Source organism: Onychomys torridus, chromosome X (genome assembly GCF_903995425.1).
Source record: "Onychomys torridus chromosome X, mOncTor1.1, whole genome shotgun sequence".
Classification (NCBI taxonomy): domain Eukaryota; kingdom Metazoa; phylum Chordata; class Mammalia; order Rodentia; family Cricetidae; genus Onychomys; species Onychomys torridus.
The window spans coordinates 73,507,703-73,534,240 of record NC_050466.1 but is presented as its reverse complement, the minus strand read 5'-3'; the positions used below and the strand labels follow the sequence as shown (position 1 = coordinate 73,534,240).

At 36.3% G+C, this 26,538-nt stretch overlaps 1 protein-coding gene across 1 annotated transcript in view; it reads left to right on the top strand.

Annotated features, from left to right (window-relative positions):
• Positions 1-5,200: 5,200 nt before the first annotated feature.
• LOC118574675 (elongation factor 2-like) overlaps positions 5,201-26,538 on the top strand; it is a 33,644-nt gene continuing 12,306 nt past the window's right edge. The window contains exon 1 of the mRNA XM_036175601.1: positions 5,201-5,269. Coding sequence (XP_036031494.1) covers positions 5,201-5,269 — 69 coding nt within the window. The remainder of the gene's footprint in view (positions 5,270-26,538) is intronic.

The following is a 26,538-nucleotide window of genomic DNA, read 5'->3' as shown; positions in this document are numbered from 1 at the left end:
TGAGGTAGTGGATTGCCTTCTGCTGCTTTGGGGATCATTCAACACCTTCCACTGCTTAGGACTCTGTGGCTGCTTTGGTCTGACAAGGTGCTGTCTAGGTGGGTTCAAGCTGACTCTGGAGCTTGGGCAGAGAGTACTAAACATTATAATACCATGGCTATCAGCTCAAGATTTTAAATTCCTCATAGCAGCTTATTTATATATTTAAAAATTCTTCCAAGGTGGACAGGTCAGTAGATTTGCACCTACTTTATCACCATACTCTGCCTTTAGCTACCATATTTACAACCATTGTTATGTAGCTGTTTGAAAATGTTAAGTTCTGTGGTTGATATATTATGCATCCCAATAAACTGAGTTTTTATTAATAAGACTATTTAAGATTTGTGTTACAATGTTCTAACTCAAATATTCTTATGTCCTCCTTAACACTTTCTAACATACACCTTTATGTGTTTATATTTTTCATCATCTGGACTTCAACGAACTGTTAATTTCTTAACTACATTGTTAATAATTATGTACATATAATGGAAGTTAAAAGTTAAAAAGATTTGTTGAAATCTCTCAACAAATGAGTATAAAAATATTAACACACATAGTTTACCTATGAAAATATGCTATCTGTAATACAGAAAACATTTTAAAAATATTTTACCCACAAGCCTCATTATCCACTAAAGTAACACTTCTAGCATTGTAATGTGTTTTATCCCCTTTATGTAACTCTTTCTTATTTTCAGGTCATCTCACATTAAAACTAAAGTAGTATTAAAGGGTTCAAAACTTCGACAGTACTTGTAAAGCATATCTGCATTTGTTTCAGTAAGTTACCAGAAATACTTTGTTACTCCAATGATTTTCTCTTTTTTTGTAGGAAGGCTAAAGGCTAGAATTATACTAATAAGATTCACAGAACTTGTACAGACTAATGAATAGAATTAAAATATTTTGCTCTTTTTGTTGTTCTTCTCACAAGACAACACTATTTCTTCTTTAGTCCATAATGTGCTACATCTCGATAATTTATCCAGTCTTCAAATTACTCTACACTGAGCATCAATTTTATTCAATGTTCCATATTTTCTTATCTGCTGCCTAAAACTAACCTATTTTTTTGCATTTTTCTCTTGGAAGAAGCATATCAATTAGGAAGAGAATATTGTTTTTTTAGTTTCCCATTGGAAACATAAAACTCAGAAATATTTTTTGTAGCAGAGATAAAAACAGACAAATTTAATCAAGCTAGTACAATACACATGAGAATCCAATTTGATGTCCCATGAGGAACGTGTGCTCTCTGTGCTCAACAATTTTAGAGTCAGTCTTGACAAATTACCAGCTTACATGAAAAGCTAGGGTAGAAAAACATACTTTTTTTTTTACTCCTTAGATGCTTCTGATACAAACATTGGATAATTATTAATCACAATATGTTTTATAATATAAGCCACTTAATTAACCCTGAGGGTAACACACGAAATCCTCTTAAAGGGAATTTTTAAAGGTTTTGAAAAATAGTTTTGAATTTTATTTTTTATGTTTAATGCCTGCATTCTTTAAAATCAACAGCCTAGTTTTAGCATTAAATGTCAATTGAAGATGCACTCCATTTCTAACAATTTTCCCTTTTCTATGAACCCTTACTACCCATAGTAAGCTAAAGTAGATGAAATTATTAATTCATCCAGAGAAAATAGACCTTTTATATTTCTTTTATTCCAGTTAGGAAAGAACTGAAAAATGTTCATTTCTTCTGCAAGCTTTCTTCAAGGCACCCTTTTAGTAAATTACCATAAATGCCAAAGCAGCATGAATCAATAGGCTTTCTCAACATATCAGAAGTGCTGAAACAGAGACAAATAAAAAAGCATCACAGGTCATCAATAATAGATTAGTTTGACTGCAGTAATGACATCAGGCCACTGTGAGGAAAGTCTTTCTTCTGAGCTATTAACCTCTTTATCATAGCATAAGACTCCACTGATAAAATGAGAAACAAAGTAAAGTATTACACACACAATGTATTTTCTCCCTTTATCAACACATTAAATAAAAAAAAAAAACAACTTTAAGTTATCTTTTTTCTACTCAACTCTTTGGCTAATGCCCTTTTGCCAAAAGCAACAGGAACATAATATGCTACAAGGATCATGAAACAATTTCCTACATGAATTACATAAAATATTCTGGGAACCCATAGGAGATTTATTAAAGTTAGTACAGCATTGGAATTTTGAAGCAATGTGGCAAGAAAATAGTGGGTAGAGGATTGATTTTCAGATTCAAAAACAAACTGCAGGAAAACATGAGTCAGAAATAGATATTTAAAATATATTATTTTGAATTCATTGTAATTACCATACAACAGTCTTCCTGCTGGTATTTATTATGCTTTTCTGAACCTCTACCTTTCACAAATGTACTGTTTAACATCATGAGCAAAGAATAACCACTGAGACAGAATTAAGGTAATTTCCAAGTTCTCTTTAGATATATATTTTACTTACTTATTTACTTGGGGGAGCAATGTCACACTATGTAGTCCAGGTTAGGTTTACACTCATTGTGAAGCTAAATCTGACCTAAGAAAGTCAATGATCCACATTTCTCAGCCTTCTTTATTGTGCTGAGATTACATGGTATAATACCACTCCCAGATTACATGCTTCTTATTTTTCAAACAATATGTAGAAGTGGGCTAGAAAGATGGATCAGAATTTCTGACTGCTTGATGAATAATTATGGGGTCTAGAGTTCAGATCTCTACACCCTTATGACTAGACAGGCATTTTACAAGCATCTGTAACTCTAACTCTAATTCTAAGAGAGTTAACACCCTTTTCTGGCATGCACTTGCAGATACATGCATATACATTTACAAAGATACTCAGACAGACAGACACACAGACATAAACAGACACAAGCACACAGATACACACACACACACAGAGAGAGAGAGAGAGAGAGAGAGAGAGAGAGAGAGAGAGAGAGAGAGAGAGAGAGAGAGAGACAGAGAGAGACAGAGAGACAGAGACAGAGAGAGACAGAGAGACAGAGAGACAGAGAGACAGAGGAGATGGAAAGGAAGAGGGTAAGGGAGAGGGATGGAGGGAGGGGGACACACACACACACATACATACACACACACAGAGAAATGTGCTGGGAATGCTGGGAATGTGTTGCTCTGATTGATTGATGAATAAAATGCTGATTGGCCAGTAGCCAGGCAGGAAGTATAGAGTAGGCAGGATAAGGAGAGAGGAGAATTCTGGGAAGTAGAAGGCTGAGTCAGGAGATGCTGTTAGTTGCCACCATGAAAATCAAGATGTGAGGTACCATTAAGCCACAAGCCACATGACAACATATATGATAATAGAAATGGTTTAATTTAAGATATAAGAACTAGATAACAAGAAGCCTGAGCTGTTAGGCCAAACAGTTTAAAAATATAAGTGTCTGTGTGTTTATTTGGGTCTGAGTGGCTGCAGATCTGAGTGGGACTGGAGATAACTCCAGCTACAGAAATGTGTAGAGTAAATCTTTAAAAAGAAAATATTTTAGGTTTAATAATGAAACTAAGAATGGTATTTCATAAGCAGTATAATGTATATACTTTAAAAATTTTTTAAATATTTTCATTTTCCAATGCAATTTATCAGACATTTCAATGTCACTGATAAGAAGAGGAATAAATAGTAAAAGGAAAGATATATTCATGTGCTTATCTATATTTTTTGATGAAATAAATGGCTTTCACTCTTCCTTCCCTTTGTACTAAAAACTAAAAATCAAATGTCTTACTTTATGAGTCATGGTTTCCAAAGGCATGTTCTTGTTATTTGCAAGTTAGTCAAATGTGTATTTTTAAACAATCCTTTATATTTGTTCATATTATAATTTATAGCTTTAGTACCTGCCAGGAATCTATTAGTTTCTTTTCAGCAACTCTACCTTTCACTAATCACCCTCATTCTCTAATGCAGACTATTTCCACATCTGGGGATCTACTCAACTCATGTTTTCACAGCCTAAAATATTTCAGGAAATTTTCATCCTCAATTGACTGACAAACACACATGCATCCCTGTCATTGTCTCTACTTCTGCCATGTTGACTTTTCTTTTTGTTTTATCCCACTATTAAATTACAATGGATACTTTTCTCTTATGATATAGAAAGTTCATTATCCTATATTTTCTTCAATTTGCATCAAAATTTTTTGCAATATGCTCTTATAAAATCATGAATCTGTACTTTTCTAGTTATTATTTAGATTCCATGCATAGAATCAATAATAAGTTATATAATAGTTTCTAATTCATATATTAGCAATCTTTCACCTATTGCACTGTCATTTTGCCTGGGTAATTCTTTATTATGGTTGGCCATCCCATGCAATACACAGTGATTAACAATATCTTTGTTCTCTATATGCTAGATTCTAGTATTACCACTAACCTCCCATGATAGACTATGACAACCATAATTGTCTGTGGACAAAGTAGGATCTCTTGGGATAAACCATTGAGTCTCTAAAAGAGATGACCCATGTTTTAACCTACATGGACAGAATAGTGCTGTATTTTAAATTCAATTGAATTTTTTTAAATTATACAAAATAATGGATTCTATGGTGAGAATTTTATACATATATAACATTTTATCTATTTTTCTTGTTTAACCTTCACTGTCCTCCACTGAACCCCTCCACCCCCACACTGGTGGTCTCTTACTCTCCTTCCCCCAAATCCAATGACTACAATATAATAATTCTTTTAATTAAAAAAGAAGAAATTCAGTTCAGTGTGTGTGTGTGTGTGTGTGTGTGTGTGTGTGTGTGTGTGTATGCATGCCATGGAGCAAGAGTGGAAACCATCAGACAACTTGTAGAAGAAAATTCTCTAATATTACTACATGGGTCTTGCAAATTGCCCTCAGGTCTTCAGGTTTAGCGGCAAGTTCCTTAGCCCAATGAGCTATTTTGTTATTTGTTAAATAACAAATATTAAGACAAGAAGTTATTTCTATAGCAGTCTGAAAAGATATACAGATATGGGAGTCCTTGAAAAATGAATCTAGCAATTTATTTTAAAATATTTCATATGCTTTGTAAAATACACCTTATTTCATACAGTAGAAGAAAAGTTAATGTGGTTGTTACTATTTCCAAGAAGTAAAACTTTGTATTCTTGGATCAATGCCCAAAGCAACTCCACTCATAATGCCACTTTGGAATCACTTGAAGTTCTGTGATCCAGCGCCCCAGGTAAGGACCACCAGAGCCAGTCTGTTTGTTTTCCTATCAGCAATCTAACCCTAAACTCCAGATAAGGAACTCCAGAGCCAATCTGCCTCCCTGTGAATCAGCAATCCAACTCAACACACAATTCTGGGATTATGCTGCATCCTATAAAATGAACAAGAGGATGGGACTCCTGGAGACTCAGTCTGCCTTCGTACCTGCCAGCCACACTAGTGCCTATATGCTTCAGTTTGGAGACCATGTGGTGACTTGTAACTGCAACCACCCAGTCAACATAGATGAGACAAGATTTCTATATCAAGTGGTAGTATTTAAAATTGCTATTTTGGTGTCATTTCATAGTGTTTGAAGCTCTATTTCCTATTACCACAACTTGTCATGTTGTTAACCAAGTAAATGGCACTTAGTGTTCAGTCTTAGTGCAACTCCATGTTTACATAACAATGGGACAGACTTTATCCCCATTGCAAAATTTGTTTTGTTTTCATGGTGATGGAAGGTGCTATGCATGCTACCAAAGGAGACAAGTAATCAACAATCTTATGCAGACGCAAACGCTTAGAACAACAATAATTACTGACCTGGCAAAGTATGCCCACTGTTGTGATATCTGACATGCATGTTATGGGAATAACCAACCACTTCCTGAATAGTTTGAGACAGAGTCCATACCCTGGTACCTATTCAAGGAATAAGAATCTGTGGGTAGACAGGTCACATGCCCATAGGGAGTACATACTGTTAATATTCAGCTAAATGAACAAAGACTTAAAACAACTCTTAATGATTTATTGTTATATCCATGGATAACTGTATTTCTCAGCTCTCACCAGAGAAGCTTCAGCTTTCAGCACATAGTAACTCACACAGAGACACAAAATTGATCAATGTGCAGAGAGTAATATATTGTTGAGTTGCAGTCTTAAATGGGACATCTATATTTATACCATTAACACCACCCAAGTTTCAGGGATCATTGTGGAATATGGGGTAGAAAGGCTATGAGAGCCAGATGCCATTGTAGCAAGAGATCCCACATAGCCATTGTATCTTGTTTAATTTCTGGAGTGATAGCACCTAGGCTTTGAACTACCTTTTGTTTAAAGCCAGTGACAAGACAAACATAGTGTGTACTCACTCATAAGTGAATATTAGATGCAAAGCAAAGGATAATCAGGATACAATCCACAACCTCAGAGAACCTAGGAGGACACTAAGAAGGACACACATGCATCACCCCAGGAAGTGTTTTCCCTTCTTGAAGTAAGAAAGTGTTTTAATGGAGCCCACAGTTGAGAGACTTTTTGTTTTGTTTTGTGTTTCGAGACAGGGTTTCTCTGTGTAGCTATGAGCCTTTCCTGGAACTCACTTGGTAGCCCAGACTGGCCTTGAACTCAGAGATATCCACCTGGCTCTGCCTCCTGAGTGCTAGGATTAAAGACATGCACCACCACCGCCCAGCGAGAGACATAAATTTTAAAAAACTTTGTATTTTTAAAGAGATTGGCTATTTTAAAGAACTGAAATTTAATGTGTCTGAATTTGTTAAAGACTGTGGGACTTTTAAAATTATTTAAGATCTTGGGGATGAAAAAGAAAGGAAGGGTTGTGGCTTAATAGTGATGTGTTTGTGTTTCAAGTTGACAAGTAGTCAGTTCTACTGGATGGTTTTGTGTTTCAACTTGACACAAACTAAAGTCAACAGAGAAAGGAGCTTCAGTTAATGAAATGCCTTGATGAGATCCAGATGTAAGGCATTTTCTCATTTAGTGATCAATGGGAGAGGGCTCAGCCATGGTGGGTGGTGCCATCCCTTGGCTTTTTGTCTTGGCTCCTGCCTCCGGGATCCTTCCCTGTTTGAGTTCTTGTCCTGATTCCCTTCAGTGATGAACAGCATTGGTCATGGTGTTTTGTTACAGCAATAGAAACCCCAAGACAAGTAAGGTACCAAGTAATTAATCAATTGTTTAACTCAGGTTCTATGATGACTGATTGGAAGTACTCCTTATGTTGAAATTCAGTGTTCGTAAAACATTCACATCTCTTGCCTCAAACTTCTTCCAGGATATATGCTTATAATTGAGAGGAGACAAAAAGGCCTATAATAATATTTTAATTTCATCTCTAAGCTTGTACTATAGTAAAAGTTTATTATAGATGTCATTTGCTTCTCTTATTAGGTTTATTCTGAATATTTCATTTGTTTGTTTTATTTCTTATGATATATAATATAATTACACCATTTCTCTCTTCTCATTCCTCACTCCAAACTTTTATACATATTCCTCCTTTCTCTCTTTCAAATTGATAGCATCTTTTTTCATTAAATGGTGCTACATGATAGAACTACTCAGTCTATATAATGTTAATGTGTATGATTTCAGGGTTATTCATTTGGTATTACATAACCAACTGGGGTGATCTTCCATACCCTGAGCATTCCCTGTTGCCTGTAATACTTTGTGGTTGGTTGATGTCTTGTGTTCTTTTGCCCATCCACATTGGCATGTCAATTGTTGTCCTTGATCAGCTAATGTTTTGGCAATCACATTCATGAAATTTCATAGGCATAAATTCAGACAATACCAGGAGATAAAATTTCACAGGAAATCCCCTGAATCTCTGCCTCTTTGATTTTTTTAGTTGACTGCTTCTGCCATGTTCCCTGACCTTAGGTGTAGGAGTTGTTTTTTGCATGACTCCATTGAGACTTTGCTCTACAACTCATCATTTTGATTTTGATTGGTTGTGGCTATTTGTAATGGTCTCTGTCTATGGAACTGAAAAGTTTTCTTGATGAGGAGTGAGGACTACACTTATCTGTGGGTATGAGGCCAAATAATTAGTACATGGTTAGGGATTAGACTATTATTTAGTGAAGTGGGAGTTGTGGGTTTTCTTCCAATATTCATAACTTCATTAGCTTTTGGTAATTGGCAGTTTCTTGTACTGGGCATGATTTCTTTCTCGTTGAATGAGCCTGTAGTCAAGCTAAAGAGCTGTTGATTACCAATAAGGTATGTATGCCACTATATCACCCACAGGGTTATTATTTGCCATGCTGTTCGTTATTGTGGTTCACAGGCAGCTTAGCTGGATTGGACTGTTGGTTTATTCCCACCTTTGGAAACTACATGGTACCTTTTGGTACAAAGAAACCTAGTTCTCCAAAAGGAGACATTCAGGTCAAGTTTAGCTTAGGGGCTTCTGGATCCTTCATCTGAAGTATGTTGTGTTCAGCAAACTTAGGTTTCACTTCTGGAGACCGCCAAGTGTGACAGCAATAGCCTATATTTTGGGAGTCTCTTGGACAAATCTGACAAATAACTCAAAAGAAAGATTCTCATGCCTGATATTGTGGTTAGATAGTTTTGGCTCTTGGAGGGATCATATCTAGCCAGGATGAGAAATTTTGAATTAAACTCTATGTGTATAATCATACATAGACTTATGTGTATTTTATTTTTATTTTACATGGTAGTTATGACATTTTCAGGCATTTTTACTGTTATTTTACCCTACTCCATCCCTTTTCATTTATCTCCTCACTTCAAAATTGGAGACTCCTTTTTCTTATTTCCTCCTTACATGTCCCTATGCTTCTCTTGTTGTTCACCACATCCCTACCCCAGCATTATTCCTTTTTTACATTCCTGGTTTCTGTCATTACTCCAAAAAATACTTCCATGTGAATATTTGGAGATGGGAGCTTCCCATGAGAGAAAATATGTCACATTTGTTTATCTGCGGCTGGGTTACCACACACAATATAGTTTGTTTTTTCTTTCCTCCCTCCTTCCTTCTTTCCCTTCTTCCTTTCCTCCTCTCTTCCTTTCATGGTGTTTTTGAGTCAGGGTTTGCCTGTGTACTCCTGGATGTTCTGGAACTCTTTCTTTAGAACCAGATGGCATCAAACTCAGAAATTCACCTTCCCCTGCCTCCTGAGTGCTGGGAATAAAAGCCTGTGCCACCACATCTAGCTAGGCCTTTTCTAGTTCCATCCATTTACTCACAACATTGATGATTTCATCTTTTCTTTACAGATGAAGCATATATGTCCATAGTCTATATATGTATCATATTTTCATTATCCATTCATCAAGTTCATAATTCATGTGCTTCCATTTGTTTGGCTATTTGTCCCTGTGCTTTTTCCAATCTTGGTCTCAACAATTCATGCTCTTACAGTCCCTCCTCTTTCTCGAAAACTGGACTCCTGGAGCTCTACCTGGGGCTACTCAGTTGTTTACCTTCTCTCTGTCAGAAGAAAGTCTGGCAAATATTCCTTCCCATTCTGTGGGCATCCTCTTCATCGGGTTAATTGTTTCTTTACCTGTGTAGAAGCCTTTTAGTTCTATACAGTCCCACTTGTCAAACATTGGATTTAATTTTGGGAAAATTCAGGTTTTATTCAGAAAGTCCTTTACTACATCAAATCATTGAGGGTACTGCCTAAGTTTTCATCAAGCAATTAAAACATTTCAAGTTTCACTTTTAGATCTTTGATCCATTTAGATTTTGTGCCAGGTGATAAATGAGGGCTTAATTTCATTCTTCTGCATGTGGACATCTAGTTTTCCCAGCATCACTTGAAGATGCTTTCTTTTATTCAGGATAAGTTCTTGGCATCTTCATCAAATATTAAATGGCTGAAGTTACATACAAAGATATTTGGATTTTCAATTTTTTCCATTGGTCTACATGTCTGCTTTTGTGTCAATATCATATTTGTTTTGACTATTTAGGGCTCTGTAATAAGATCTGGTATTGTAATCTCTCTATTATTGTTCCATCTGCTCAGGATTGTTTCAGCTGTCTGGGTCCTTTTGTGAAACCATATTAATTTAGAATATCTTTTTGTTTTCTTTTGTTTTGTTTTTCAAGACAGGGTTTCTCTGTGTAGCTTTGCTCATTTCCTGGAACTTACTCTGTAGTCCAGGCTGGCCTTCAACTCACAGAGATCTTCCTGGCTCTACTTCCCAAGTGCTGGGATTAAATGTGTGTGCTAGGATAGCCTCATATTTCTATGAAAAGAGAGATGGAGATTTTGAATGAGATTTATTGAATCTCTAAATGGATTTTGTAAAATGGTGATTTTCTTGACAGTAATTCTACCCATTCATAAGCATTGAATATCCTTCTGTTTTTCAAGTGTCTTTTTTTGCTCTTCAGAGGTCTATGGTTTTGTTATAAAGTCCCCTTACTTCCTTGGTTAACTGTATTTGTAGATATTTTATTTTTTTTATTGTGAATATCCATGTGTCTATGATTTCCTTCTCTATATGTTTGTTGTTGGTATAAAGACAAGCTATTGATTTGTGAACATTTTTCTGTATTCTGCCAAACAGCTATTGTTTTTATTGTTTCTAGATGTTTTCTGGTAGAAATTTTGATGTCTATAATTTATGGCATCATGTCATCTGCAAATGGGGATCGTTTGCCTTCTTCTTCTCCATTTACATTTCTTTATTGCTACAGCTATTACTTCTAGCACAATATGTAAAAATAGTAGGTGACAGTGAACATCCCTATTTTGTTCCTTATTTCAGTGGAATTGCTTCAAGTTTTTCTACACTTAGGATGATGTTGCCTGTGGGTTTCTTATATATAGCTCTTGTTATATTGAAATATGTTCCCTCTAGTCAGAAATACGCTAGAACTTATATTATGATAGCATGTTGGGTTTTGTCAAAGGCTCCCCCTGCATGTCTATTGAGATGATCATATACTTTTTGTCTTTAAGTCAATTTGTTTGGTTTAGTATATTTATTGACTTGCATATTTTGAACCATCAGGGATAAATAAATTTTGGTCATGGTGGATAATGGTTTTTATATATCTTTTCTTTATGCCGGTATTTCATTGAACACATTTGAGTATATATTGACCAGGGATATTGGCCTACAATTTTCTTTTTCTGGTTTTGTGTTTTACTTCAATTTGGTATTATGTTGAGCATTACTGTAAAAGACACAGGTAAAGGAAAGGAAATTCAGGCTAGGCCTCAATACACTCAAGAACTATGGCCCAAAATCAACAAGTTAGACATCATTATGTAAGAAGCTTCTATACAGCAGAAGAAACAGTCACTTGAGTGAAGAGGAAGTCCCCAGAGTCAAAGTATCTTTGCCAACTGTACATCTGATATTTCATTGATATCTATATCATACAAATAAATTAAAAAGTACAAGTAGGATGTGAACTGGTGGAAGGGAAAGAAGGGTCGATGACACTAACTGGAAAGTTACTACCCTGCCATGAAGGATGATAATTATATAAACTACAAACTGTATCTAAAGTTTTAGTGCCATACATGAGAAACATTCTTTTGAATTATTGGCTTAGTGTAGATATCCAAGAGAATCTGAAAATAAGTTACCTCACATAACTTGAATATAAGATCATGCTGTTGAAGACACTTCAAACACAGGACGTGGATGAATAGTGTTAACACCACAAAAGTCTCCTTGGTGATTGTTTGTCAAGTGAGAAAAAGTGATCTATAATCCTACCCATATGTAAAGCTTGATGAACCAGAGTGCTGTCTGGCCTGTGATAGATTTCCAATGGTGCAATAGTGGACACTATTATGTCGGGGCAATCAAGAACTTTCAAGTTGGACTTAAAAACAAGTCAATAACAGGGATTTAATAATGTCTGGTATTGTACACTGATCCACCTATCCATGACTGAAGAAATCATATACCCAAAGGAGAATCTATTACTGCCATTTTTACTAAATCAATGCAGTTTTTAGGTGTATTCTCAACATTTCTTCTTCTATTTACAGATACATGTAGCTTTCATCTCTCATCAAAAAAGCTGTTCTTCTTTTTCTTTTTCAACAGGCAGCAGCTTATACAGAGATCTACAAATGCTTAAAATGCAGAGAACAAGTGACCATGGTGTGCCAAATTCCAAATTGTATATCTACAATTTAACTCCCATTGCTCAGAGTTAGGGAATATCACAGAACTTAGGCCATAAAGACTAGAGGTTCTAAGATGTCTTCTGCAAAATAATGTCTTCTTGACATTATGGTTGCCTAAAGAATATATGTATAGTAACAACATTCATCAACATACTAATACAGATAGTGTAAATTTCACAAGGCCTTGCCCCTAGATGCAGAACCATAGGCAATCAATGCCTGCTGAGACAGGGAAACTAAACTTCTTGAAAGACAAGCCCTTTGTTAGATTGTCAGCTACCAAGGGATCAGCCCTAACCTAAATACAACTGTAAGAGCAATACTAAATGGGCTCACTAAGTTGTAGTATATATATATGTATATATAATGTGTGTAATATATATTTATTATATATATATACATAATCTGCATCAAATGCATATAACCGTGTGTGTGTGTGTGTGTGTGTGTGTGTGTGTGTGTGTGTAACAGTAATAATTATAGAAAAAGTTCTGCATTTGAGAGGGAATGGGGAACATATGAAATCCCAAAAGCAATTTAAAAAGTTAAAAAAAGTACAAAATATATTTGACTGTAGAGCAGTAAGTCCTAAATTGACATTTATATCAATCCTACTGACAAACCTGAGGGAACATTTCTGAAGAGGAAACAGAAAGATTATGAGAGCCAGAGTTTGGGAGGAAAGCTGAAAATCACTATCTTCTGTACATTATAGGGTTATTGTACCTATAAACACATATCAGCTGTGTTAGTTGTACAAGATCAGGGCAGTCAGCATTCTAGCATAGATAAGAGAAGGGCACACATGCCCCCATGCCTAAGTGAGGATTTATTGGTACTTGATGTCTATTGGGGGAGGAAGAGCTAGTTTTCTTCAGGGTATGGCTCTGTTAAGTTGTTCATCTGCAATGGATACTACCATATGTACAGCACTAACTAAATTCAGAAGTGGCCTTGTTGTGGGTATAGTCAGGCTAAGGAGGAGTTGGAGGGGTTTAATTATGGTTTTAAATAATGGAAAATACACTCTGTTAAATATTTATAATAGGCATTTTATACTGTTTTAGTTATACTAAACAAATGGGTACAGCTGGCTCTTTGACATCCTATTGGCTTTGCCCATTTCCAAATGAACTTTTTGAATTTTTTCTTTTTGCTTTTCTTGTTGCATAATACCATTCTAAGGGAAAAAAAAGTCCCAAGTCTGTAGTTACAGTTTTCCTGCCTGGTACACAGTCAGGACAAATCTCTCTCACCCGCCAGTCCCACAGTCGCTCAGACCCAACCAAGTAAGCACACAGAGACTTATATTACTTATAAACTGTATGGCCATAGCAGGCTTCTTGTTATCTAGTTCTTCTATCTTAAATTAACCCATTTCTGTTAGTCTATACTTTGCCACATGGCTTGTGGCTTACCAGTGTTTTTACATGTTGCTTCTCATGGTGGCAGCTGGCAGTGTCTCCTTCCAGCCTTCCTGTTCCCAGCCTCCTCCTCTTCCTTGTCCCACCTACCCTATCCTTGCTGCCTGGCTACTAGCCAATCAACACTTTATTTATACAGAGTGATATTGCGCCATACCTTTGCCAGACCCTACAACCTATCCCTTCATTTGTAAGTTACCCCACAAAATAAACCTTTTAACTATGTGGAGAGTCCTTAATAATTTCACCAATATCTGGCCCCACATTGGGTGCCATTTGTAGTTAGATTTTTTTTCCTGCCTGGCCCACAGTCAGGACAAATCTCTCTCACCCGCCAGTCCCACAGTCGCGCAGACCCAACCAAGAAAGCACACAGAGACTTATATTGTTTACAAACTGTATGGCTGTGGTAGGCTTCTTGTTATCTACTTCTTCTATCTTAAATTAACCCATTTATATTAGTCTATACTTTGCCACATGGCCTGTGGCTTACTGGTGTCTTTACATGTTGCTTTTCATGGCAGCGGCTGGCAGTGTCTCCTTCCAGCCTTCCTGTTCCCAGCCTCCTCCTCTTCCTTGTCCCACCTACCCTGTCCTTCCTGCCTGGCTACTAGCCAATCAGCACTTTATTTAGCCAATCAGCACTTTATTTATACAGAGTGATATCCACAGCACAAGTCCTCTTGGAGAGATTAAGTTTCCCCATTGATAGCTATACTCTGATTATGAAAAAGAGAACTGCTTATAGAAATGCAGTGTTTCATGTTTCAGTAATCAATCAAAAGCAATAAATGCTAACAAAACCAGCATCTTAACAATGCTCTTAGTAACTTATTGATCCTAAGAACGTTATACCTATTATCACTGTTATGAATGCGTTTAGCTCTTGGGTGTATATGCTGTTATCAGTGATTCAATTTCTTTAAGAACTGTTTTCCTACCATCTAGAGTAAGATTGTACCCAAAGATGAGCTGGAACTGTCTTTAAATGCATTATAGGAATTAAATAGTTTCTTGTCTCTGTTATTGCAGCATAAGAACCTCACGTTCTCCCTTTTAAATTAACAGAACCTATAGTTCAAAGTACACATGTAATTTTTCTGCCTGGAATGTGTCAAATTCCATTAGTGTGCAGTTGTGTACAAGTTGAATAAATTACACTAGTGCATATAAACTTTGCAGAGATGTTTCCAATGTTGTAAAAATAATAAATTTGTTATTTATTATTACTTGAATGTGATAACACATTTATGTGGAGAAACCCACTGCAAATATAAATATGGGGAAAGTATACACCCTCAGGATATTTCATTTAGATTTTGTCAATTTTATGGGAGAGAAGGGAATGACTCAAGTTCTGCTGCACCACATGTTTTGAACACATAAATTTTTTTCAACAGAACTATTATAATATTGAATAATTTGAGCATAACAATTATATGCTGTAGTTTTGCTGTTTTATCCATGAGAACTACTAGGTGAGCTGAACTCAGAAAACAGTATTACAGCAGCTAGAATCATCCAGGAGCAAACAGAATACATACTTAACTCCTTCATAGACTCACTTCAATCAACATCTGGCATTAAAACTTGCTTCTCATGTCTATCACTACAATACCATAAAATGGAATCCATTCTAGTGATTACTTCCACAAGTAAAATAAGATCTTTACCAAGGTAAAATGAGGCATTTGTTTTAGTGTAGTGTTTTACACTTACATTGACGTTCTAAAAAGTTTAACCATAATGAAATTTGGATTAGGTACCAGCAACCAATGACTTTTACTTTATTTGAACTTGGCAAATTATTTTTAATGTTTGATGTTATTTCCCTTTAACTCTATTATTCATAGATCCTTTATTTTTTATTTAAAATATTTGAATATAATAATGATTTTTATTATTTATAGTATTTCAGACATCATACTGCATTGTAAGGTTGTATTTAAGTCAATTTTATGGGAATATATTGATTTGATAGAGATATTATTCCATAAATCATTATAAGTTGAATATGCTTAGTATACATTTATATATAGGGATTTGTTGCTATCCTGGGTTATCAGAAAGGAGAAATATAAAGCAAATGATAAAGAAAAGTAATTTCAATTGTTCTCCTAGTTGGTCACCCCAGCCTCTAGGCCTTAGATCCAGAGGCACAACCCATGACTCCATATCCATATCCATTGAAGCCCCAGTTGCAGGCCAGCAGGCAAGATTTCTGTGGGCAGGCCTGACAACCACTCCCCCATCAGATGCTGTAATCTACAAGCCCCACTCATCCCCTAAACCCACCATCCCCTGACACCACAGCTGCTCCCTGAGACAGACTCTGTTAGCTCCAATGGGACAAAGAGTTAAGTTAATGTTCTCCCAGTTGGTCACTCCAGCCTCTAGGCCCTAGGCCCAGAGGCACAACCCATATGCAGAAGTAAATGCCTATAAAGATACATACCCTCCCTTTGCAATCCCAGTTGCAGGCCAACAGGAAAGACTCCTGTGGGCAGGCCTTCCCACCACCATCACACATTTGACTCTACAATCAACAAGTCTCACTCTGTCCCTCAAACCCTCCCATCCCCCAAGTCCCCAGCAGCTCCCTGAAACACAAACACTGCCAGTACCCATTGGACCAAGAGTGGTTCCCTGAGACACAGACACCATTTGCACCAATTGGAGGAAGAGATGTGTAGATGCCAGTGCAAGAATACATTCAACAATGTAAAAAGCAATATGACACCGCCAGAACCTAGCTGTTCTATTATAGCAAGACCTGAATATTCTTTTACCTGAATGTAAAAGAATCAGAAGAAAACACCTTACAATGACTTTATGAAGATGATAGAGGCCTTTAAATAGGAAATGAAAAATTCCCTTAGAGAAATTGAGGAAAAGATAAACAAAAAATTGGAATAAATCAAAAAGTCCCTTAAAGAAAGTCAAGAAAACCAAGAAAAAACAATGAAACAGGTGAAGGAAACAGTTCAAGACTTGAAAACAGAAATAGAGGCAATAAAGAAGATACAAACAGAGGGAATGTTGGAAAGAGAAAATCTGAGTAAATGAGCAGGAACTACAGATACAAGCAAAACCAAGAGAATACAAGATATGGAAGAGAGAATCTCTGAAGTTGAAGATACGACAGAGGAAACAAATACATTAGTCAAAAAAATTACATCCAAAAAATATCACAACATAAACTGTCCAGGAAACATGGATACAATGAGAAGACCAAACTTAAGAAAAATAGGGATAGAAGAAGAATACAAGCTCAAAGGCATAGAAAATATATTCAACAAAATCATAGAAGACAACTTCCCCAACATGCAGAAGTAAATGCCTATAAAGATACATGAAGTTTTTAGAACTCCAAATAGACTGGACCCCCCAAAAAATTGCCCTCATCACATAATAATCAAACCACTAAACATGCAGAATAAAGAAAAAAATATTAAGTACTACAAAGGAAAAATGCCAAGTAACATATAAGGGCACAGCCATCAAAATAACACCTGGCTTCTCACTGAAGACTCTGAAAGCCAGAAGGTCCTGAACAGATGTTATGCTAAGAGACCATGAGTGCCGGCCCAGACTATTATACCCAGCAAAACTCTCAGTCACCATAAATGGAATAAACAAAATATTCCATGACAAAACCTTATTTAAACAATACCTATCCATAATCCAGCCCTACAGAAAGTTCTAGAAGAAAAACCCAATGTAAAGAAGTTAGATACACCAATGAAAACATAGGCTACAGATAAACCCACAGCAAAAAATCCCAAAGGAGGGAAACACACACACACACTACCACCAAAAATAACAAGAATTAACAATCACTGGTAATTAATATCTCTTAATATCAATGGACACAATTTGCATATAAAATTAATAACAGGCTAACAGAATGGATATGAAAACATGATCCTTCCTGCTACCTAGAACCAACACACCTCAACTTCAAAGACAGACAATACCTCAGAGTAAAGGATTAGAAAAAGACTTTCCAATCAAATGGACTTAGGAAGCAAGCTGGTGTAGCTATCCTAATATCTAACAAAATAGGCTTCAAGCTAAAATTAATCAAAAAAGATTCAGGACACTACATATTCATCACAGGAAAAATCCATCAGGATGAAATCTCAATTATGACCATTTATACTCCAAATATGAGGGCACACACATTAGTAAAAGAAACATTACTAAAGCTTAAATCACACATCAGACCCCACACACTAATAATGGTTTACTTCAACACCTCATTCTCAGCAATGGACAGGTCTACCAGACAGAAACTTAACAGAGAAATAAGGGAACACACAGACATTATGACACAAATGAATTTAATAGAAATCTAAAGAACATTTTACCAAAATACAAAAGAATATACCTTTTTCTCAGGACCCCTGGAAACCTTCTCTAAAATTGACCACATACTTGGTTACAAAGTAAATCTCATTAGATACAAAAAATGGATTAACCTTTTATATTTTAGCAGATTACCATTTCTTAAAGTTAGAATTCAACAACACAAATCATAGAAAGCCTAAAACTCATGGAACTGAATAATGTTCAACTGAATCACTACTAGGTCAAGGAAGAACTAAAGAAATAAAAGACTTCCTAAAATTCAATTAAAACAAATGTACCACATAACCAGACTGTGGGACACTATGAAAGCAGTACTAAGAGAAAAGTTCATAGCTCTAAATGTCTACATAAAGAATTTGGAGAAATCTCACACTAATGACTTAACAGCATACCTGAAAGCTCTATAACAAAAAGAGGCAAACTCACCTAGTGGTTAGGAAATAATCAAATTGAGGGCTGAAATCAATAAAATAGAAACAGAAACAGAACAGTACAAAGAATCAATGAAACAAAGAGTTAGTTCTTTGATAAAATCAACAAGATAAACAAACCCTTACCCAAACTAACCAAAAGGCTGAGAATATCTAAATTAACAAAATAAGAAATGAAAAGGGAGGAGTAACAACAGACAATGAGATAATCCAGAGAATCATCAGATCATAGTTCAAAAACTTGTACTTCAAAAAATTGGAAAGTCTAAAAGAAATGAACAATTTTCTGGATAGGTACCACATACCCAAATTAAATCAAGACCCAATAAAAAATTATGGTAGACCTATAACACCAATGGAAAAGAAATCAGTCATTAAAAATCTCCCAACCAAAAATAAAACAAAACAAAAACAAACAAACAAATAAACTGACTAACTAAATAAACCCCAGGACCAGATGCAGAATTCTACCAGAATTTCAAAGAAGAGCTAATATCAATACTCCTCAAAATGTTCCACAAAATAGAAACAGAAGGAACATTGCCAAACTCTTTCCATGAGGCTACAGCTACCTTGATATCCAAACCACACAAAGATGCAACAAGAAAGACAATTACAGACCAATCTCCCTAATGAACATCATGTGAAAATACTCAATAAAATACTGGCAAACTGAATCCAAGAACATATAAAAATCATCCCCATAATCAAGTATACTTCATCCTAGAGAATTAGGCATAATTCAACACATGAAAATCTGTCATTATAATCCATCATATAAACAAACTGAAAGAAAAAAAAATCCTATGGTCATCTCATTAGATGCTGAAAAATCACCTGACAAAATCAGGCACCCCTTCATAATAAAGGTCTTGGAGAGATCAGGAATACTTGGAACATACTTAAACATAATAAAGGCAATTTACAGCAAGCTGACAGCCAACATCAAATTAAATGGAGAGAAACTCAAAGCAAGTCCACTAAAATCAGGAACAAGACAGGGCTGTCCACTCTCCCCATATCTATTCAATTTAGTACTTGAAGTTCTAGCTGGAGCAATAAGAAAACAAAAGGAGACTAAGGGGATGCAAATTGGAAAGGAAGAAGTCAAATATGCAATCATTCCACATACATACACACACAAAAATAATGTTAACTGTGAATCATGTCTCACTTTCAATTCCTAATCATAGTCATGCTGACTTACTATCAAGTTATATTTACTATAGGTTCAATTTGTTCCTGAATCTTAGATATACCAGTCTTTATCTTTCATAAATACATATGTATGTGGAACCAAATATGATAAAAACATTTTTAGAAGAAAGTAAATAAGCCCCCTTTCCTTCACTCTTTTTAAGCATCTAGAGTCTTCCTACTACCTTAAACAAACTTTGACTTATTTTCTGTCACATACAAGACTGAATTTTGGTTTCTATATTTCTTTATCATGCACTATATTTAAGGCATTTCACCTCTTCTTATATATCTATATTTATCAAGTAATTCCTTATTAAAGTCCTTTTTACTTGTTCTGTGATCTGTTTACAGATTTCTCTAGACCCTGCATGCTTGACTTCACATGAATTCTCTTATTTGCCTGTGTGTTCTTATTCTTTTGAGAAGGAACATTCATCATCTCTGTGGTTTTCCTTAGGTAATCAACCAAGTAACATTTTTCATGGAGTCTGAATCATTGTTCCATATTCTATAACTCTACTTGTCTATTTTTGCATGAAAAATATCTTACCCTGACTATACCAGTTTATAACATGTCATCTTATTTTACAAAAATCTTCTTCTAGATTTTTTTTTATAATAGGGTGTTTTGTAGGGAAGGGAGCAAATAATGCATGTAATAATTTATAAAATAAATGTGGTTACTGGGACCTGAGGATAGGATGGCATAAGTGTAAATCCAGATATATAAACTCTAGTTATTTAAAAAAACAGCCTTAAAAATCTAACTACAAAAGGACAAAAAATAATGATATTGTATTTTATATTTGAAATTTGCAACAGAGGAAAAGTGTATCTCATCAAAATATAAAATGTTAACAATGTCAGTTGCTCTGATTATGGTGACTGTTTCAAACTCAATGTGACTATTAAGCCATTAATTCTACATTCCCTATATAAATTCTTAATTTTCAACAATAACTCAAAGTTGAATAAATAGTACCTTTACTTTCACACACCATTTACTGTTTACTATTAATTTTTATAATTCATTAGGTGATTTCAGAAACATGTAGAATTGGTCATAAATTTGTCTCCCATAAGAAGTTTCAGAAATTTTCTTCTGAGTTACACCAGTGGGGGTTTTGGTTTTGTTCTATCCCTATGGAAAAGTTCATTGTTCTAAAAGTTCATTGTTCATTGTACTAAGTGGGAGACTGACTTACATATTTGTTTCCTTTTTTCATGATCTTCCTATCCAGAAAGAGACCAAACTCTATGCTTCTGTGTCCTCATCCCAATGGCTCTCAGCTAAACCAACCAAATGGTTAACTAACCAAAATACTGCTAGTTTCTGGTCTTCACGCCTTATATAATCTTTCTCTTTCTGCCCCCACTCTCTGATATTAAAGGCTGGGTTTCTGGGATTAAAGGAGTGTGTCACCATGCCTGGCTGTTTCTAATGTGGCTTTGAACTCAGAGATCCAGAGGTATTTCTGTCTCTGAAATGCTAGGATTAAAGGTGGTGTGTGCTACCACTGCCTATCCTTATGTTTAATCTTGTGGCCATCCTGCTCTCTGACCCCAGATAAGTTTATTTCAGGGAACACACAATATTGTGGGGAACACAATACCCACCACACTTCCTTTGTTTTTGTCTAAAATTTAAAAAAAGGTTATAACTAACACAAGAAAAATCATATCCAATAAGTATATACAATATACATAGTCCAGATTTACATTAATGATGTCTAGTCCATTAACATTTGACAGATTCAGGTGAAAAACTCCATTATATATAACAATGTCCAGTCCAGTAACATTTGATAAGCCCAGGCAAAAAAATTTCAGTACTTATCCTATTTATAACAAGTAGTTCCTTGTCTAAAAGTAGATTCCATATTCCAATCTCCCTTTTTATCTGATCATATCCATATTCTCTCTCTTTTCTTTTCATAAAGATTCAGTAATCTACCTTTTGTCATCTTTCTCTTTCTCCTTTTAGAGTAGATTCAATGATCTACCCATTTATCCTATTATTGCTTTACCTTTTTTCTCAGAGTAGATTCAGTGATCTACCTCATATCTACATTCTCCTTTTTCTTTTTTAAACAAAAACTCTATTTTTGGGTTAACTGTCAAGTCCTGTATCATTTGTCCAGCCACTGCATAATGAGAGAGTGCAGGGCTTGTTTCAAGTCCTTGTTCAAGTAGTCTGTCAGGCTGGATCATCTCATCCAGTCATCTCGAAATTGTCCTGAGCAGTTTGTAATCGAAAGTTGATCTTTCCATGGCGCTAATGGCTTTACCATAGTCCGCATGAATTCATCTTTGTTGGGTCCCATCATCTTTTTGAAGATTTCAAACTTGCTTGGTCATGGTTCTCTGAAGACTTTTTTTTTTTGCCTCCTCTGTGGTGTGGAGCAATCACAGTCTGATGAATGTCTGTCTCTTGGAACCATGAACGTTCTTTCCTAGAAGAGAAAATCTTCACAGCAATTTCTCCCCACCATTTGTCTTGCCAAACTTTTCCAAACTGACCTTTGTTGTTCTTGTAACATGGTTCTGGCAATTCTTCTCTGAACAAGTAGCGGTAAACCCTTTGTCCCAGGTAGCAGCATTACCACAGTCAACAACATGATGAGAAGTAGCCAGCAACTTAGAGCAGCAACTGCTGCCTCCATGGTCCCACAGCTGCCACCGTTTGTGGCTAAACCAAAGCTTCTCCCTAGCAAGCCTTCTAGGCTGGCCTCAAACTCAGGATCCTTCTTCAGTAAATCCTACCAGTACTGGCGGAGTGTAGCTCTGGCCTGAGCAGGGGCTCACAAGGCCACAGGCAAGAGGCATTTTTGTGAATTCGTACTAAGAACATTGGGCGCCAGATATTGGTGAAATTGTTAAGGCCACTCCATGTAGTTAAAAGGGAGGTTTATTTTGTGGGGTAACTTACAAGTGAAGGGATAGGTTGCAGGGTTTGGGAAAGGGATGGCACAGTCCGGTGGTGTTCTCTGGAGAACTCTGCTTGGTCTACCTCCAGCATCCAGGGTCCCGGAACCTACTACAACTCTATTCAGTTTATAAAGTATTTTGTAATACTTTATAAAACTAAGTAACTTGTAACAGGAGGATCAATGACATAATATATTTTAGTAGTCTGTATAGTAGAAAGATCATGTGTGGTTGTGGTTGTATATAAGAAAATTCATTCACACATATATTTTAAATTGTACAAATAACATTTTTGTCTCACAACATTATAGCCTATTTTTAGCATTTAAAATGTCTCTACATAAAGCATGATTTTGTATAAAGAGTAGAAATAATAGAGTTTTTAAACTGGCTCTGACATATCTTCTATGATGTAATTTAAAGGTCTCTTAGTTCTCTCTGTGTGTATCTATAATGACTGTGATACTATGCAAATAGCATGTAACTACATAACTGAAGTGGGGTAGGCAGGATTAAATTAGCAAATAAGGACCATGAAACATACTACAGCCACTAAACTTAAACAACAACAAACAACCACAACAAAAGTCTCATTCTCTTGGGTCTCCAGAGTCAGTGGGAAGACCTGGTAACACAAAAGCTAAGCTTTGGAAAATGGGTTACAAAACAGCTGTTATAAGCCGTAGTTGAATATTCTACCCACTGTGACCTTGGAGGTCAGCAGGAAGTGAGTTGAAAAGTTGTTCCTAGTGATCTGAATGAGAATGTTCCTCATCAGTTCATAAGTTCAGATATTTGAACATTTAGTTCCAGTTGACAGTGTTGTTGGGGAAAGTTCAGGAAATATAGCCTTACTGGAAGAAGTGCATAACAGGTAGCAGGCTTTAAGGGTTTAAGGCCTCTGCCAATTTAAGTTTGTTTTTTCTCTAGTGCATGTGGTTAATAATATGAGCTCTTAGCTTCCTGCTCTGGCTACCATGCCTGCCTGTTGCTGTTCCTTCCTACCTTGATGGGCTGTTATTGTTCTCTAACCATAAGCCAAAATAAACTGTGGTAATATTTTATTTGTGTACCCCCAAAATAAAGCTTATCTGAGGATCAGAGAAAAAAGCCAGCCACTATATTAAACATAAGAGCCAGATGTGGTAGCACATGCCCTTAATCTCAGTGGTCATTAACCATAGAGGTCTTGAAATCTGTACAGACAGACAGGAAATGATAGAGCTGGGCAGAAAGAGGAAAGGGAAATAGCTGGGCAGAGAAAGGAAGTAAGATGGCAAAGCACAGAAAGGCATATAAAATGTGAATATACAGGAAGTAGCTCTCTCTTTGCTGGAGGATTTCCTAGTGCTACAAATGTGGCTGGCTTCTTTTTGCTTCTCGGATCTCTCAGGTTTCACCCCAATATACGGCTCTGGCTTTTTTTATTAATAAGATCATTAAGTAATTCATCTTATAATGAACCCTCCCTTCTGTAATGTTCATTGATCATTTTAGCTTGAAAAGTAACTGAAGCGTTCTTCAATGCTTACTTCTCTTGTTAATGGTTTCTTTTTGTTAATACAAGGAGAATCCTAATGTCAAAGAGTTTGATTGACAGAGTCTATTGAGGTCAGTTTCCTGGGAACCAGGAAGGATAAAGAATAGTTATGTGTAAACTTTCATGAAAAAGCAAATAAATATCTTATAATTAGATTGATTCTAATTTTACACACACAAACAATAGTGGAAATAATCCCCCGGGTTGCTTACACAAGAGATTTATGTCTAAACTGATATCTGTAGAATAACAACTTACAAATATTACAATATTTTGCAATAATGAAGTGTCAAAAATCTGTTAAATAATTTACAAAAGACATGAAAACCAAATTAATATTTTTATGTTAAAAGCTAACCAATATAATTGAAATACTCAAGAAATTGTAAGCAGTTTTGAAATCATGCTACTAAGACATTCCCTGCTGTTAAACATTTAACTTGTTTCTAATCTTCAATTCTGTTAATGAAGCATTGATGAGTTCTTTGGTGTCCAACTCATGGATCTTTGATTGAATATCTGTACTCTTGTCACACTGTTGTCAAACAGTTTCCACCAAAGTTCACCTATTGTGATTCTTCATTTCTTAATAGAAAAACCAGTGTTTGACCTATTACATGTTTTTTATACTGACTGCCCACCCATCATGTACTACATGCATTTAATAATTACTTTTTCAAAATTTTATTGACCTTTATCAAAATACTAAACTATTTACATGGCACAAGTATTACTTTATCTGCTCCAAATTCTATTATATACTTTAATCTCCTTCCTGTAGTAAATATTCCTTTTATCAGTAGTTTCTTTTGGCATAAAGAAGAGGTCAAACCTTATTTGTAATATTTTAATGAGTAGCTAAATAATTTCTAATTGTTCCTGTTGAATATTTTACTTTCAGAATTATCTAATTTCTTAAGTTGAAAATTGTGGGTTTATGGTATATTTAAATTAAATACAAAGGATCCTTGTATATTATTGGTGTGGATGGCCCACTTGCCACTCAGGTCCATGATGCTGCAAAGGGCCATGTCTAGGTCCCTGGGTCACTAGCCATGTCTACAGCTGGAGTCTGTATTGACATAGATGATCCATGTTTCCACCAAAGGCCACTAGTGTACATGGGGTCTAGGCTACAATGTGTGGCCCTGTTGGTGTCTAATGGCCATGCTACTGCTGGTACCATGCTGATCTGAGAGGCCTGTGCTGCCACCTGGGAGCATGATGACATACAGGTATGATCTACTGTCAAGGGGCATGTCTGGGTTAGTGGTCCTTCAGCAGCCAGGGTCCTGATTGAAATCCATGACTTCAGTAACCACTGAAGTCCATGCAGATGTCTGGGGTCTGGTCAGCTACCTGATTTCATGTTGGTTTCTGAGAGCTATGCTGCTGCCAGGGCCACACTGATCTGAGTAACCTGTGCTGCCAACTAGGGGCATAGTGATGTGAGGCTCTACCACAAACATGGTCTAAGTTGATGTCTGGGGCTCCTGTCACTACTGAAGGCCAAGTAAATACCCATGGTCTGGGACATCACCTGAAACCATGTTAGTGTCCAAGGGCCACACTGAAACCTGGAGCCATGGTGATGTTCAGGCCTGAGCTGCTGCTGCTGGCCATGTCAGGGTCTGTGGTCTTATTGTAGCTGGGGACTGTGTTGATGTCCATGGCCTGTGTGACAATGCAGGGCCATAGAAAACATGAGTGTTGAAATCTGAGGGCTTGACAAGCCTATCCAGCCCTTCATGGGAGAGCTGGACTCACTCAGGAGAGATAGCCCTACCCCTCACCATGGAATGGGAGAGCTGGCCCCAATGACATGAGCCTAGGAGGGCTGGCACTGCCTCTTTCCTGAGGAGGTGTTCCCAGTTGCCCAGACTGATCAGCTCAGCTACCACCTAGACTCATATTCTTTACTTTGGGTTGAGCCACCTTAACATCTACCCCATCTATGACCTGCTGGATTGTGTGAAGTGACTGGACCTGCAGAACTATAGCCACAGGATCTCTAGGACTTGGAGCAACAGCAGGATATACAAGAGGAGTTTTGGTGAGGGTCCAGTGATGATGGTAAGCCAAATGCCAGATGTTTTGAACCAGAACAATGACCCATTACAATGAACATTTGTGGGTGGAGCTGATTGGATAAAATAGATTGTGTGACAGACCATAGCTCCCCAAATCACTAGAACAAATGAAGAGGTGTTTGTGACAGGAAAAATGGAGGAGCAGGGTGGTGTTTTTAATGAATTTGTGGGTGGAGTTCTTTGGGGGGAGTGCTGCAGGGGTGACAAGTGGGTATGGAGGGATATATATAGTCATTATATACATATCTATAATCTTTTGTCATTGATATCTATCAATATCTATGGACTCAGTTTCCCAATAAAAAGACACAGACAAAAGGCAAGGATGTGAAAACAGATCTATTCTTCTGTTGCATA